Source organism: Pieris napi, chromosome 1 (assembly GCF_905475465.1).
Source record: "Pieris napi chromosome 1, ilPieNapi1.2, whole genome shotgun sequence".
Taxonomy (NCBI): Eukaryota; Metazoa; Arthropoda; class Insecta; order Lepidoptera; family Pieridae; genus Pieris; species Pieris napi.
In genome coordinates this window covers 13,379,381-13,397,003 of record NC_062234.1, presented here as the reverse complement: position 1 = coordinate 13,397,003, position 17,623 = coordinate 13,379,381, and the positions used below count along the sequence as shown (strand labels likewise).

Below are 17,623 nucleotides of genomic sequence, written 5' to 3'. Positions count from 1 at the left end.
TAAGATTAATCGAGTCAATTTGCAGATACAAATGGACCGATTGTTCGGAATTAATTGTTTTTAGACTGCTACTAATATAGATAGATGTTAGAAAAAGATTGATTTTAATGCTTATTTAATTAACAAGAAACGTTTATAATACTTTAACTAACTAAAAACCAGTCTTACCACTTAATAATTTCAAAAGAGCTTTTCAATTACATTATTTTTTAAGTAGCTTGATTGTATCCTACACGTGAGTAATATATGTCTTTTTTTATTGAACATTGTGTGATACCGCCGCCCATGGACACATTCAAAGCCAAAGGGCTCGCCGGCCTTTTATGAATTGGTACGTTCTTTTCTTGAAGGAGCCTAAACGAATTTGTTCGGAAACACTTCAGTGGGCAGATGGTTCTATATAGTAGTGATGCGCGACAGTAATTGCCTTAAAACACGCTCGGTTGTGAAACGGCGAACTTCGAGACGATACGGGTGGAGTTTCGTTATCTGCCTCGAAGTTCGATGATGTGACTCAGCTGCAGGTATTAATCCGAACAATGTTAAGTGATTACAGTTACTAGACCACATACACTGCAAATTATTTTGAGCTAAAAATTTAATCTTTGCCAGCTAATATTTGTAAAAATAAATAAAAAATAAAAAATATATAAAACATAAGAAATTGGACCAATCCTACATCAAATCTAATAAAGATTTCCCTGTCAGGTAACATTCGTAAGAAACAAAGTAACTGAACGTCAATATCAGACCGTCGACATAAATTCTAAATATAAAGGGATTTGACAGGTAGAGTATAAAGCATCTGATGGATTGCCTTTATCGAATCGTTATAATGCCTCGGATCAAGAAATCTCAATTTCTCAAAGAATAATACTCAATTTCCGCCTTTAAGACAAAATTGTTGTGGTATCTGTTTTACTCATAGGTATAATAAGGCAGCTTCCCTTTCCAGAGATTTGATTTGATGATTCACCAATATTTCAAATAAGTGATTCCTATCTATGAAGGTAAAAAACTAATTAGAACAGAAACATCAAATAGAAATATCACAAATCAGTAATAGAATGAATCACTTGAAACTTTGTGTAAGCATCAAGTGATTCATTATGTTAAGAAAGTTTCCTACTCCAAACCAATCTATTCCACTTTTATTTGTACGCAAAAAAACTTTGCCTGTAATGTTGTGTTGCCAAAGCGATATTGATTAGCCAACATATTATTATTATATTTAGATATGTAAATCTTTATTTATTTGGGAAACAAAAAAGTATAAAAAAGAAATTAAATAATTGTAATGAGGCATTGACAAAGCACTAATTTATAATTTTACAATTTTGATTATAAAGGAAACGTGTAATATCGCTTTTTAAAATTTGATACTAATTATCTATGAATTTAGAATGTAAGGTTTAGGTTAATAGGAAATTACCTTAATTGTCGTTACTAGGCGTAACCAAACTACTGACGCTTAATACGTTACAGACGTGTTTAGTTGTTCTTTGTATGAAAACTACTAAATTACCGAATATATTAATTATATCTTATTTAATAAATTTAAGTATATTTCCTATTGTATATTGCTTGCCTGCGGTTTCAGCCGTCTTTATTTAATACGCACTTCAACAACGCGTGCGGTGTTTGACCATTATTTTGTTACGGAATTATTTTAAAATAATTTATCTCTTCGTTGAAGAAGTCTAAAATAATATTGTATTGTTGTGATAAGGTAAGCTTCGCAACGGATGCTATTTTCGAAGAATATTACCAAATCAGAAAGATAGACTTACGCTATCACGGAATTTTTGTTTAGAAAATTAGACCCCTATACCAGCTGCCGTACGATGTATTTCCGAACCAATTCAACATAGGGTCCTTCAAAAAATGAGCGTACCAATTCCTAAAAGGCCGGCAACGGACTTGCGAGCCCTCTGGCAATGTGAGTGTCTATCACTTAACATCAGATGAGCTTCCTATTTGCGCCCGTTATGTAAAATTGTCTGTTTTATCAATCATTTATATAGGTGCCTAATTTTTTGTGCTTGACTAGCAATTGTTTTCTTAAATCGAGCCCGGTAACGCATTAGCAATTAAATTATTGAAATGGTTATTTATGAAAATTAAATAAATACCTGAAATATTTCAACGTCAAGAAAAGCCCATTCCCCTCTCGTCATCCCTAGGGAGTGCGCGGCCAACAGGAACTCACGGACCAGCGAGCCTCGAACACTCAGTATAACAACTGTACACGTAAGATAAGAGAAATATAATTTATTTGAAATGAAACATGTTTTATTCTTTGTAATTGCTATGTAATGCAACTCTAGAAGGAATTGTGCGTTTTAAAAAAAGAATTAAGTTAATTCATTTTATAAAACACTCAAAACGCTAGTTAGGCGAATAGTTTGGGTCAATTAGCCCGCATTAATAATTACCTCTTAAGAATAATCTGCTATTTTGTTTTATACTCAAACTGAGATTTCCATCCGAGATTCATGGTTGAACATTCTAAACTAGACCATAGAAACAGTTGCATATTATGCAAGATGCAACCATAAATAATAAATCATAAATATTCATCGCCACATCATAAAATTGTCATCTTGCGTGAAATGGCGCGAACAGTTGACGTAATATCACTATAAATGTTGCAACTGAAGCGCAGTTTCAAACATGATTATTAACTTTTGTAAATTATACAACTTTCACGATGTTAGCAAATCGAAAAGAAAACTATTATTATTTTTCTTTAAAAGTCACGTACCACATAAAATGTCACTGACTATAATAAATTATTACGTTAAATTAGGGGCCTCATAGCCTAGCGGTCTTATTAAGTGGCAGCTAGGTGAGGGGTACCGGGTTCGATTCCCGGTTCGAGGGCAAGTTTTAATTTAATTTAAATTTGTTCTCGGCCTTTGGGAGGGTTGTGCGGTACCGGGCGAGTGCCTAAACCGTACATGGAGGACATGGTCGAATTTCTAAGGCAAAAAGCACGAATTATAAAAATCTAATACAGTAGAACCTCGATAACGTAAACCTCGGTAACATAAAAACCTCTGTTACTTCAAAAAATACTATGTTCCCTTCCCATCAGAGCCCAAAACCTCTATAACTTAAAATACGCAACCTCTATAACATAAATAAATAATCTCTGTATAGGCCCTCAGTAACTAAAAGAAATGTTTCCACAACCTCTATAACATAAAATTGTTTGTGAAGGAGTCATTTTGAAAGAGTGTCAAAACAAATGATTTCGGTATTTATTGCTTGCACGTGTTTACTAATGTATTGTTAACGTAAACAATACATTACCTATTGTTTGCTTTATCTAAATTCTTCAAAGCTTTGCGGCGGTTAGCTTTGTGACAACGACTTACTTGCATAATAAGTTAATGTGTTAATGTATTCTCCTCTCTATTTGTCATTGAAAATCAAATCGATTTAGAAACAGTGAATTTTTTAAAACAAAAGAAAATCACAGATTTTTTTAAGTAGACTAAACCTTTAGTTGTTGTTTTATTTTTATGTAATGTAAGTAATGTGAATAAATATGATTACATATTTAATTTTCCATCCTTCTGATGCATTCAAGTAAAAATGGGAGCAAGGGTACATAGAATCATGTACATACCTCTATATTAACCTTTACCTAACATAGAACCTTGATAACTTAAAACCTCTATAACATAAAATATTTTGTGTTTCCCTTGGACTTTATCTTATCGAGGTTCTACTGTACTTGACGCTGGCTAATGCACAAACCGTGCCAGAGCCATATAAAAAAATAAAAATAAAATATTACGTTAAATTAATTATAATTAGATTAAAAGATTGACAATTTACCTCGTGCATACATACTGACATCCCGCAGTAGAGCTTCACATGATTCGCGCTCGTTACCGTCTAATTCCCGAACAGCTTTCAGCACTCCCTCTTTCCTCAAGCCCCATTCCAAACTTTTACCTATATAACAGTGAGCCAAAAGTTTTAATAAATACCCATTATTGTTGGGAGAAAATGAAAAACTTTAATAAAAATACGGGTAATACAGCTAGTATGAAAAGTACTAAAAAGTATGGTTGTTGCCGGAGCACAAAAATTGGTTTTATTTTCTTTTATAAACTGACGAAATTGGATATTTTGACCTTCGTGGCAATTTCGAAGCATTGCTAACATTCGAGCTTAATATTGTAATTTTACATATTAGACAAATAGCACATTTAAATACGATTTTATTTACTAAATTGCTAAATATACTAAAGTCAATATTTCTGTAATTATGTGAAAAAATGGCGTCATGTCTCCTGACAATTCCAGTGATAGCTTTTTGCAAAGAAATTGCAATCTCTTTGACATTTTGGTAACTAAGAATAAGTGAGAACCGGTACAGTACCGCTTGGTACTGTCGTAAAACTTTAGTATGGCAACACGACAATAAAAAATAATAATACTCACCAACTGTTAGAGAAAAGAGATCCGATTTGTCAAGCAATAACGCCACATGTGTCCAACCAAACCGCTCGAATACGCTGGTGAAAACGCGTGGTAGCCGACATTGACAGTAGGACATTCGTGTTAACGTCGGATATTTTCCCTTGTCATTGAATAGCGTCTGTGGCTAAAAAAATACCATTAATGATTAACAGAATGATTAGGTACATATTTTTAATACGAAAGTACTTATTAATTTTTACTTTTTATTCATAATTAATAAAATAACAAATAAAATTATTATAATAATAATAATAGCATTTATTGATGTAAAATACTTATCCTAGTACATAAAAATTGTGAAGAACGATAATAACTAATCACCAAGCCGTTTAATTTCTATTTTACAGCTTGTCCTTGGACATAGGCCTCCTCTAAGAGCTTCCAGAGTAGGCCTTTGTCCACTTCCACTAAATAAAATGATTAGTAGTGATCAATTTCGACCACAGAATAGCGAGATAATTTTCAAAATAATTGAAAGGAAAACATCGTTAGGACACTACCATTAAATGTTCACATAATTGATATTGTCTCTGAAACTTAAAATATATTTAAATGACGATTTATTACTTACTCTAGTTCCTATTCGAAGATTTCTAAGCCTATGCATGCGGCTAACAACACTCGCTGGAGCGGCAAGCTCTCCTTCAGATGGTGGCTATAACAATACATAATATATTCCATAAATGCGGTAGAAATCGTCATAGTCAGAGTTAAATTTCAGTAGCTTTATTATACGTTGTTGTACGAAAAATCCTGAATCACCCATGTGCATAAAAGACGGTGTCGACCGCGATTGATTTTCACTTTATTATTAACAGTCCCGAAAAATAACTGTAAAGGGTGGAACACACTTAACAAGAAGAAGTGACAATAGCACAGAGCGGATAATAAGAATACTAAGAATTCGGAAGCGAATAATCAAATAGACCGACTAGAACATACGTTTTGATCGTAATATGATTGATGCTGCAGTCAGCATGTTCATGGTGGAGTTATTTGGCTAAGAGGATATTATAGAAAATGCCACGGGAGATAAAGCGTTACATATACGTTTGTTAAAGGTATCTTATTTTATAATGACACCAAACCTCCATATTTTATCCATATTTTATCCCTCCTTTGAGGGTTTTATATTTGCACCAAATTACTTCTTTCGTAAAAAGTGATTAAGATTTTAGTACTGATAAAAAGGTTTCACTTGACTGAACGAATGAAGGACAAAAATAAGCTTTTCTAACAATAGAACCTTACCTTTAATCGGGATCTCAATACAAATAAACTTTGCACACACACAATCTTCGATTTCGCCAATCTTGAGATAAAGCAATACAATGAGTTTTGAATTTGAAAAATTCATTCGGTAGTCTCTTATTATAATAGAACAATTTAATATTTCGCTTCTTTAAATGTGAACGTTTAAGGGTTTCTCAACCTTGAACTTGTAGGTTTGGACCCCGTCTGCACATCAAAGAAATTTTCTTTCTTCATAGAAAGAAAATGCCTTTCACACGATTTTCATAATAAAGCGAAAATCGTATAAAAGAAAAACCCTACAACATCCCAGCAATGGACTAAATATATCCATCATAACGACTGATAGCACTAAGCTACGTATAAGTAATGTTCCAAGTGTTGTCACAATAACTTTCTACCAAAGATCGTGATACGATTTCACGATTTCTTTAGAATTTTATTTTACTTATATAAATAATAAAGTAATCAGAATAGTATAACTACAACGAGGAAGACGTTTTATTTGATAAAATGATAAATAATACTAAAAATAATTACTAATACTAATAATAATAAAACCAAAATTTTTATAGCCATTCGAATTTCAAATCATTTCGATGTCTTAATACATGAAATAAATATAGTAGAGGATTCGATTATGGAGTAAAACTATCAATTATTTGATATATTACGCCAATTTAATATTAAAATCATATCGACGATTACATTGAAAGATTTTGAAGGCATTTTCTTTAACTGTGTGTGAAAAAAATTTCACAATCTTTAAAAATAGCAACAACACACTAAATAATATTCAGATTATCTTAATATTGTAAAAGATAATAGATTAAAATGGATTAAAAAAACTTTAGGACTTTTTCAAAGTTTGATACGTTTTCTCACGTTGAAAATGTGAGCTGAATACAATAGAGGGATCCTGAATATTTTATAAGTTCTCTCCAAAGAGACGTTTTGTACTGTAATTTAGGTGTCAAGGAGTATTGCTATTTCAGAAAACCAGTTTAGGTTATTACGTGATACAAAGAGAATGTAACTTTAGATCACCGTTAATACTTCGAGTTCATAATGTACTTATATATACAATGTAAAGCTTGTCTGATTAGAGATCTGAACCTTAGTACTGTATTAGACTCAAGGAGATATGATATTAAGAGGATAATCAGAGCAGACGCGGCTTGCTAGTCTTTTTGTCCGTTCTACTGTAAGGAACAGAATCAATCATTTTTTTATTAAATAATTAAATAAATCAGTGGTGCCACAACCTTTTTAGGTCTGGGGCTCAGATTTCTGTATCTGTTTTATAATCATTTGTCTAATAGGCAAGTAGGTTATCTGACTCCTGTGCCTGACTAAGGCAAGCCAGTTTCCTCACAATGTTTTCCTCACAGCCGAGGATCGACCCTCTGGAATGTTTTATTAGCGTTTATCAATGTTTTTCTTATACTTTTAAACAATATTTATTACAAAACAAAGAGATGAAACCCTACAATTGTGTTCCAAATAAACCGTGTTCATTTTCCTTTGACTACTAAATGCTTTTAAATATTTTAAACTAATTTTATCAGTAGGTACATAAAGAGCTTTATTTTTAAAACTTCACAACGTACCTTGTATTTGATAACTACGCATTATTATTCCCATTTTTGTATATTTATTGGAACAATAAAAGTATAAAGAATCGTATTAATGAAAACGTGTTAAATGAACATAACTTTACAATAATATAACACTTAACCATAACGTAAAAGCAATATAACTTTCGAACTTTAGAATTATTTTTTAGATGATAGGAAAACGATGAGCCTATTGGACAGGTATTAAGGGCGGCTACGGCACCATGGACACAGACTATTTAACGAGTGTGCCAGCCTTTGAGCAAGAAGTACGAAGTATTTTGAGCAATAAGATGTTTTTTTTTTTTAAGTTTGAAATTTTGTATGTAAGATATGTGTTTAGAACAACGTCTGTCGGGTCCGCTAGTTTTTTATGTACGAGTACATAACGCTATTTACATAGTTCACAGTGGCCCTTCAGCTATAAAGACAATCAATTCCAAAGAAATCCCAAGCTTATCAGATAGTTCTCGCGTCTCATTACATCTCTCAATACAATCCATTACGCCACCTCAATGCCAAGTTCGCATCAAGTGATGTGTCCACTTGCTTTTAAACTGATTTGTTTACGCCCTTGACCATTTGCGTAGTCGACCGATTTATTGCGCACTGAGGTTTGTATTGAAAGGATTGTCAATATTTGCTGACGTGATTGAAGCTATACGCAAAAAAGATGACCTTTTAGAATGAAATTGCGTTTTATATTTATTAAAGCCGCACCAACAACTGTTCTGAAAATTGTATAATGTATGTTGTGTGTTGTGAATCCATATAATAAATAACTAATTGATTATTCAATAAGTTATCAGATAGCCTAACGTTAAACTCCTAAACAAGTCTGCTATGATTACATTAATATAAACCACAGTGGTTTTTTAAAGGAACATATCATGATTTTATTATATTATTCTGTAAAAAAATAACTTTCGTGTCTGTAAAATCAGTTTGCGGACGATTATTTTACGTGATACAAGAAACCATTGATGAAAAATTGCATACTTTTATGAAATGAATTAAATTATTATGTAACTTATCATTATTTTATATTATAAAAAGGAGTTAATCGAAAATTTAAAAAACATCGATAAATTAACACAAACTCGTTTATGCAAATATTTTTTTAAATAATCAAAAAACAAATCTATGAGATTATAACGCTAATCAAATTCTTAAAATGCAAAAAATATTTTTACTGCAATTGTAGTTGTATTTAACAATGGAATTCATATAAAGTTTTCACTTCACTTTGTAAACATAAATTAACAAACCAGTTCACGTATAGATTGTGCGCTGCCGCTGTCTCTCTTTTACTCGCGCCCATCGGCCGAAGAAGTGGAAGAGATAAAAATGCGTCACAAGCTAAACGCTTAGGCCGATCGTGCCTCTCTATCCCTTCTTCCACGCTCTCGTTTGCACGCTGGGCTCAGGTGGAACGTGACAATAAGTCATGTTACGCTCGGCTCAAGTGGAACGGCGGCGTTATATCGTCAAAAAAATAAGAATTGTTGAAAAAATAAGAGGGAGCTTTGCGGCATTTTAATATATTTTCGAACAAATATGGAAAGATCTTAATAAGAACATTACAGACTGTACATTGCACACACAGTACAATATTTTGTTTGACTTTACCCTTGTAATATCGAGTTTGGAGCAAGTGTCAAAACTTCGATGATTTATGTTCGTTTGTTCTTAATTTACTATTTCATAATTATAACTAATATGTTCATCATCTATAACCATTATTTACGAAATCTATTATTTAAGAAATACGTAATCAAAATTAATTATTAGGGGCATAAATAAACAATGGCGGCGGTAATAAATACCAAGTGCTTTGTAACCATGAAATAAATTGGGCTGGCATCTGCAAATATTAACTTGTTGCTAATTTTCCTGTTTTTGTTCATAAATCCAGTGTCCCATAAAAACACAATGAATTTTAGTAAAAAGGTATGCTTAATTTTTCATACTTATTGAGCTGATTATATAATACCAAATAATATGCGCAAAATATTAAGAGATCTGTCTACTAGAGTTTATATAAATCTACTGAATGTTACTTTTGGAACAAAAAATATTATTCAATTAATGATTATTTACGTGAAACATTCCAATTAATATTAATTTGATAACATAATAATATATTTTAACAATTTTATATTATATCACTACAAATAATATAAGAATAGACTAATTGACATGACTTTATACTATAAAATATATGACTTCTATGTAAAATAAATTTTAAGACAAATTTGCACGCTTTAATGCACTATTTAAATTATGTATGAACGCGGAATATGCGAACTTTTGATTGTACCACCATAACATTTTGAGTATATTGCAAATAAATTATTATTATTAATATGATTATAATATCAACCCCTTAATTGTAAAACACTAATATAAATAATAAGAAAGACGAAACTTTTGCTAATGAAAAGGTTGGTCACAAACATCTCAAGTCTAAGTGGTATTACGAAATATCTTCAATATTTACGCGGCCTCCAATTAGAAAACATTTTCGGATTAAGATAATCCCTTCCCAACAAAGAAATAATAAAAACACTTATTTTTGTGTACAATATAATTCTGTAAACGATATAAACTCATCATTATGAGGATTATAAGATACGTAAAAGCCTCTTAAGAACGATTTAGAATTGCTTATTGATTATATCTGTATATGGCATATTAACACACTCTATATATGTATAAAAAAAAGCAATAAATTAGTGGTTGATCCAGATTGGATATTCCAGACGCCACAATGAAGAATGGACAGAACCAGCAGCTGAGTTTCATTATCGGACGTCAAGGCAAAATACAAAATACCATCCGTATCACCTCGACGTCCGACGTTCCACAACTGGGCGTTTTCTAAGACAGTTTTTGCCGCGCACCACCACTATGTGGAACCAGCTGCCTACTGAAGTATTTCCGAACCAATACGAGGGTCCTTCAAGAACAGAGCGTACCAATTCTTGAAAGGCCGGCAACGCACTTGCGAGCCGTATGGCAATGTGAGTGTCCATGGGCGGCGGTATAACTTAACATCGGGTGAGCCTCCTGCCCGTTAGCCACCTAATACATAAAAAAAATAAGTAATATCAGTATTTTGTGCCCGAAATATGTATTTCTATCTATTCTATCATACTTATGTACGAGCTATCAGGCATTGAGAGTGTCCATGGGCGGCGACAAAGCAAAAAAAGCCAGGCACATATTGGATCGCAGTGTCAGTGGAGTAAGTACTGTCTTACGACGTTGGTTTTCGACTCTTCGTATTACTTGCAAAGGGTAGTTTCCAACCCGTGGAAGCTTTTAACAAGATACGCTTAATGCTTTAATTCTATAAACTAACCTTGGCCGTAAAGATAATGAACACCTTGATTAAATTTTCAATGTCGCGCACGAGATTCTCCAGACGCTCATGAGAAACTAACGTCATACTAATTATTTGTTCGTTTAATTGTACATTAAGTTTCAAAGGAATAAATTTATACGTAGAATAGGTATTATTCATTCCTCAGTGACATCGACATTACGTTTTTTTATAATACGAGGGCAAAATGAGCTCATGGACAATTTAGTGGGTGCGTTGCCAGCCTTTGAAGGAGGAGTACACTCTAACTTTGAATAGTTGATCGTATCTATCAGGAAGACCCCGGCCGGGAGTCGATTCCACAGTTCGCTAGTTCAAATAAAAATGTGTGCGTGTACTATGGGTGTACACACGTCAGAAGTGAAACTTATATAAAACCTTTGTTGTACGCAGAGCCATAATTGGTTTGTTTTAAGTTTAGAGGTCCGAAACTATTTCTTTAAACACATTAAATTTTGATACACTGCCTAGCATACAATTTACAAATTAATTGCTGCAAATTGCGATTAGCAAATTTCAAGTCGAAAATGTAATCCGTTGTCAAACTTCAAAGTCAAAAACATACAATATGTCATATTTTAACGCCGATAAAGAAGTTTGACTTCGAAAATGTAATCCGTTGTCAAACTTCAAAGTCAAAAACATACTATATGTCATATTTTAACGCCGATAAAGAAGTTTGACTTCAAAAAGCAACATGGCGCGTAACGGAAAAATGTGACGCGTAACGCAAAAATGTTACACTAAATTTTTTTCCAACCCCGATAAAGAAGTTTCACTTCAAAAAGAAAGTGCCATGTGAAACGGACTATGAAAGACTTCCAGCAGGTGATGTTGATGAAATTTTGAATTGATACGGCTCGTATAATCCCAAAATAAATCCATGCAAAACTTCATAATTACTACTGTTTTATTTTGGATTTTATTCCCACTAGTAAATTCTAGAGGTATGTTTTACTTATTAAAGCGGGATCAGTTGGTCAACCAACTACTATCACCTCACTACAACAATGTTGCATCTTAAGTAACTGTATAATGAAAAATGTTTTAATGAATTTAACACAACATTTGATTTTGTAAGGAACGAAAGAAAGCTGTTGATATTCGCTTTTTAAACTGCGGATATAGATAAAAAATACGATAGATAAAAAAGTATTTATGGACAGTTCAATTTAGTTACATTAACAAATTGCTATAATCTGTGTCTGTAATTAAGCCCAAGCGGCCTAGAAAGGCGCGTTCGCCTTTCCTCTAATCAGTTCGCTTTGATGATTAAAGGGAACTTTTTCTTAAAGTGAAAATCATCAACTTAAATATCAAAGGTCGGATCAGGACTTTTTTCCATTTAGGTAATTTGTTTTTAACTACCTTTGCTTGTATAAGGGATGCTAACAGATGAACGGTTTAATTTTTGATTTAGTTTACTCATTCTTGCATAGTATTCACAAATAATGTGTAATAAGTTAAATAACAAATATTGTATGATAATGTACAATAAATATAGTTATTATTGTCTAAAAAAATATTTATGTTAGTTATATATTCGAAACAAATAGTATTTATGATTTAGCATTGTTTTTGTTACAAATGAACAACAACATAGCCTCATTATATATCATATCGTATTCAACTCATGATTTTGGGTTATAAATTTCTTACAAATTAGCAATATTAAATTGCATTTCATTCCCTCATTATAAATAAAATAATACTTATATTCCTAAGAGTAATTTTATATTATCTCTCGCACCATATCTAATAGTAACATATTTTATTGTAAGGAAAATTAGTATTTGTTTTCCGTCGTATTTACAAAAGCATCTCTAAATTCAAACAGAACTATACTTTGGGGTGAACGTGCAGGTAACGTATCTTATACGAAATTACAGGGCGATGGCATCTTGTTTCTACGCTTATTCGTTTTGGCGAAATTGAATGATTAAACCATTGATTTCTCATTGCTATTATACCAAACCTTAATGCAAGACGAAAAATTAAACGGTGATTGAAGCACAGCGTACACCATTCACAGAAACGCGACACGGTTCGTATTTCTGTTTGACCAATTACATCCATGCGAAACGCCGCATTTCTTTTAACATTTCCACTTCATTCTCATTTTTTACGTTTTAGAATCAAAATACAAAGCTTTTCCATTAAAATGATATTAATTGAACATTTGATGAATAATTAGCGAATATATAGGCGAGGCATAATCCCAAGCGTAAAGGTTTCATTTCTTACTAATTTGTAGATATTTACATACCTGGGCGTAATAATATAAAAGTTACCTGATCTCCCATTCCTGTAATTATAGGCGTGTTCCAGTAGGCAGCGAGGCGGGCAACTGGCTCCAAGGCAAACGCACATGCAGGCCCAATAAATGCTATGACGTCGTTCTTGAAGTGCATATCTGCTGCTAGACCTGGGGCTAGCGCGCCGGAACACGTTGGATAACTATAAGAAAAAAAAATATTGGTTGTTTGTAAAGTAGGTTTACGATCGAGATGTTTACGTGATAACGTCTTATTGGTGATATAAGTTTTTGGGAAGTAAGGAATTAATGAAGATAACAATTTTTTCAAATTTTAAATTACATCTATCGTTTTATTCACACTTTTGATGATAAATTTCGGGTGTAAAATGACAGTTTACTTATTCGACTATGATATACATTTTTCTTCATACATTCACGGAATGACTGGCAGCGCTCGAGATGAGACGGGAGATCGGTCCGTCTCTCTCTCGTTATACCTGCGATCGCGCTCGTGAGGTTTTGGTGTGACACAAGTTTCTGAACATGTCACCCGACTAAAACGATTTTAAAGACTTTATCACGTCAAAAATTAACTGGTATATTATTGTATTAAGTGTATGTTCATACATGTATCAAAGAGTCGCCAGTGTAAATCATGAATAGTTAAATAATGTTAGAAGAGCCTTTCTCTATGAGGTATGATTGTAGAATGCCAACATTTTTCTTAAATACTTATTTATACTTCATTGCCATAATACACATAATTATACATATAAAAAAACAAAAAGTAAGTAGGTGACATAAGTTATTAGGCAGCGGGCGGCCTTATCGCTAACAAGCGATTTCTTCCAGGCAGCCCTAATAAGGAACAATAAAAAAAAACACCTACAGAGGGTAAAGTACAAGAAATGCATAATTAATTAACAAAAAGATACTAAAAATAACATGCAACTATAACTAAAATAAAATCTAAAGAAAAAATAATACTTATTTATATATTTCCACATAGAGAAAATTGCTGTAGTGGGCTACGAAAACTAATGTTTTGATGTTACGTAGACTTTTGAATCACATAGCTAATACATGTAGAGGCCCGTAGCGTTTGGCCTACGAATGTGTAGGTCTACACTTTATGATTTTAACTTTGTTTATGTTCTCTCTTTAATCGGCAGCTCATGTCTGAGCGTGGTGGTCAGCAAGAAAGCATCTGGAGCGGACTATCTGTTTCCACCGGTTTCTATCTAGCGCCTCTCGTGACAGTTGTTTAGGTTAGATAATAAAAAATATTCTACTTTGAACCGAAGAAAAACGCGATAAAATAATATACAAACTAAAATATAAGTTATTTAATTTATAATGTGTATATAGCTTAATTAAATAATATTTTATACATATAACTTGATGTTGAAAATTATGTAGAGAGAAATTAAAAATATGATTTGATGTTCTAAGATTTATCTTTACCCCTATTTCAAGAGTTTGTATGTTATTTATATATTTGTGTACTTCATTTTGGTATTTCTACAAGTTTTTATTTATTAATTTGCTCGCAGGTTCAAACCCCGACTGTGCACCAATGGATTTTCTGTCTATGAGCGCTTTTAACACACGCTTTTAAAACGTAAAAACAAAGAGCTAAATAATACTTGCTTATTAAAAATTATAATAAAAAAGAGATTAAAAAAGAGTGGCGGAGAGTTTATTGCTAGTTCTTCTCTTCCATTCTACGCCCGTGAGTTTCGAACTGGCAGTAAATGTAAAATTAGAAGCATTTAATGTATAATTGTATATTTCTTTTCGTTCATAAGTGTACATTGTGTTACCGACATGAATAAATTATTTTTGACTTTTGACTTTAAACTTTTATCACGAAACAGATACTATAATGTTGTTTTTTGTATCCATCTAATAAATTCACTTTAGGAAGCGCTTTCCTTAAATAAATAAGTTACGACGGAGTACCTTTAAATTACTTCAACGTGTATAAAAATAATGATGACTTAGAAAGCGTGACTCTCAATTTCACGCGAAAGGTTGTAAAACAAGTGGAAAAGGCGAGGAGGCTTAACGGGAGCACTTTATGAAGCCACCGTGAAAGGTGATGCGTAAATGTGCGATACCGCGAGGTATGAGTTTTTTATGAAGATTCTATTTATAGGAGGGTGAAAATGTAAATAAATAATTGCGGTAGTCTTATACAAAGATTTATTTAGGCTAAAGGCCTGCCTTGTAATTCTGTAACTCACTTTTCGAACTCTCTCACAGCGGTTGTAAGGAGGATAAGGAGGGAGCTTGTAGTTTATTGTTTATCAGAATGCCAAATCGTAAAATGACTGCTTCACGACTGATTTGAGCGACCGCCGCTGCGAAAACCGCTGTGAGAGTTCGAAAAGTGAGTTACAGAACGCAAGGCTGTATTCACTTTGTTTATTGATTAGTGCTGGTGATTAGTTGGCTGCGTAGTAAAGTGATTAGAAGCGTGTTCTATTTTTTTACGAGTGAACTGCGAGTAGTGACGACGCGTGCGCCCTCCCTTCCCCCTCACTCGTAGCATGCCTGCCAAAACACGTCTGGACAGGCAGCAGGACTCTGAGGTCAACCTGAGAGCAAAGTAATATTCCGTCGTATCTTCAGCAGCCAATTCTTTAAAGAGCTTGCGCCTGAATAGGTCTTCTATTAATCCATTTTCGAACCCATACTTTTCTTGGTCTTGCTAGTTCAGCTTCCAAAACTTCTTCGGTTTCAGATAGCTCCGCGTTAAATACTTCTTTCAGTACTTCTTCTAATTGCAAGGGCGCTTCTCGATGTTCTTCCAAACTTGCTGATAGACCGACAACTGAATTGACTTAACAGAGCCACTAAACAAGAATCGGACACTACTTGCACTACACACCTGCACTAATCATCCTCAATTACTACACTTGCACTCGCACTAATCAAAGTGAAGGCCTTAAGGTCGTAATATGTTTAAAAACAACAATATATACAACAAGTGATTAAGCGCTTATACGATGTTAAAATACGTGTCTGAATACGGGGGCTATATGTCGCCACCCACCTGAGGCTCAAGGAAAGCAATACCAACTAAAACTAATCTGAGTACTTCTAAATTGACCCCATTGCATTCTACGGCGAGCCTTTTGTTCCTACTAACTTGAAATTATTGTTTCACCTAGATCAAAACATTAGGGTATATAGCGATAGAGTAGCCATGGAGACTGTAAAATGTAACTAGCATATTTATCTTAGAAAAGCGACACGTTTATTAGAAACTATAACCTCGACTCTCGCCTGTTGTAAAAATGTAGATAATATTTGATCCACAAAACCTAGAGATATATAATATGTATGCAAAAATAAACCGAATAATCTTCTCCGTGAAATATATCCTATCAGATTATGCATATTACGCATATCAAAGATATTTTATTCATAGAGTATGCAATAAGATTTTCAAAGAATATAGCTAAGACTAAAAATTACGTAAATTGTTTGGTTAGAATGTAAATATAACAAATTTATATAAATTGAGTTCCTGACGTATTGGCATGTTATTTGTCGTGGCATTCAACTAATATATTCAACATCCAAACCCAAAAAGGACTATAGCTGACAAGCGTTTTTTTTCTTCAGGCAACCCTAGTAAGAGATTTTTCTCTTATTATTATTACTCTCTTACTACTTATTGAGAGGAATGTTAGGAATTAGGTTTAATGATATAAGGAAAAAATATGATATAAGGAAACGAAAGTTTTATTTAATTACAAAAAATACACTCATGTCCTAACAGGTGACGCTAAATTGACCAGAGTGCACAACAAGGGAATAAAATTTACAGACGAAACAAAAAACAAACATAAGAAATTAATTCGGAAAAACAAAATTACATGATTAAAAATACAAAATATTAACTAACTACTATAGGCACTAACAAATAAAAGAACTTTTGTTAGTTCACTCAACGGACAGTAAAAAACGTCCGATAACCTATGAAATTCGTTAACTAAATTAATGCACAATCATATAAGCCCTTTTCAGAAGGTTAGTCAGTTGTGGATTTATTCAAGTCAAATTAAATCGAAATCATTTATTCATTTAGGTAACACAATGTACACTTATGAACCTCAAAAAGAAATACATATTAAATGCTAAATGCTTCTAAATTTACATTTAGTGCCAGTTCTCAATCAAGGGTGTAGAACGGAAGAGAAGAACTGGCAATAAATCTGGTCTTTTTAATCGCCAAGTTTTTTTTACACAAAATAATGTATTTACATTTTTTTGTTCCTTTATATCAAAATAATAAACAAAACTTAAAAATATATATCTCACCTCTCCTGGACTTTTTGCAGTTCAATATTATGATGCGCCAAGAACTTTTCGTTAACTGTATCTAAAGCAATATCTACAGCCGGACCACATCGTTCCAGGTCAAATGGGGAATCTAATCGGGAAGCCATCAAAACCCCAACTTTATAAACAGTTCGATCTGTCAATATACGCTTTATTATGAATGCCAATAGAAACAAACGGGACAGCTTTATTAAATACATTTTTAGAAATGCGCGGGAATTTACAAGAAGTTTATATTCGAGTTGTGGACGCGACCGTCTTTCA

General features: G+C 32.9%; 1 protein-coding gene across 1 annotated transcript in view; it reads right to left on the bottom strand.

The window, feature by feature from the left end:
* Positions 1-17,623, bottom strand: part of LOC125054080 (atrial natriuretic peptide receptor 1) — a 39,967-nt gene extending 22,344 nt beyond the window's left edge. Inside the window, exons 1-6 of the mRNA XM_047655756.1 lie at positions 17,339-17,623; positions 13,041-13,206; positions 5,069-5,152; positions 4,459-4,621; positions 3,847-3,966; positions 2,133-2,242 (exon numbers count right to left, since the gene is read on the bottom strand). Coding sequence (XP_047511712.1) covers positions 2,133-2,242; positions 3,847-3,966; positions 4,459-4,621; positions 5,069-5,152; positions 13,041-13,206; positions 17,339-17,559 — 864 coding nt within the window. The 5' untranslated portion in view covers positions 17,560-17,623. The remainder of the gene's footprint in view (positions 1-2,132; positions 2,243-3,846; positions 3,967-4,458; positions 4,622-5,068; positions 5,153-13,040; positions 13,207-17,338) is intronic.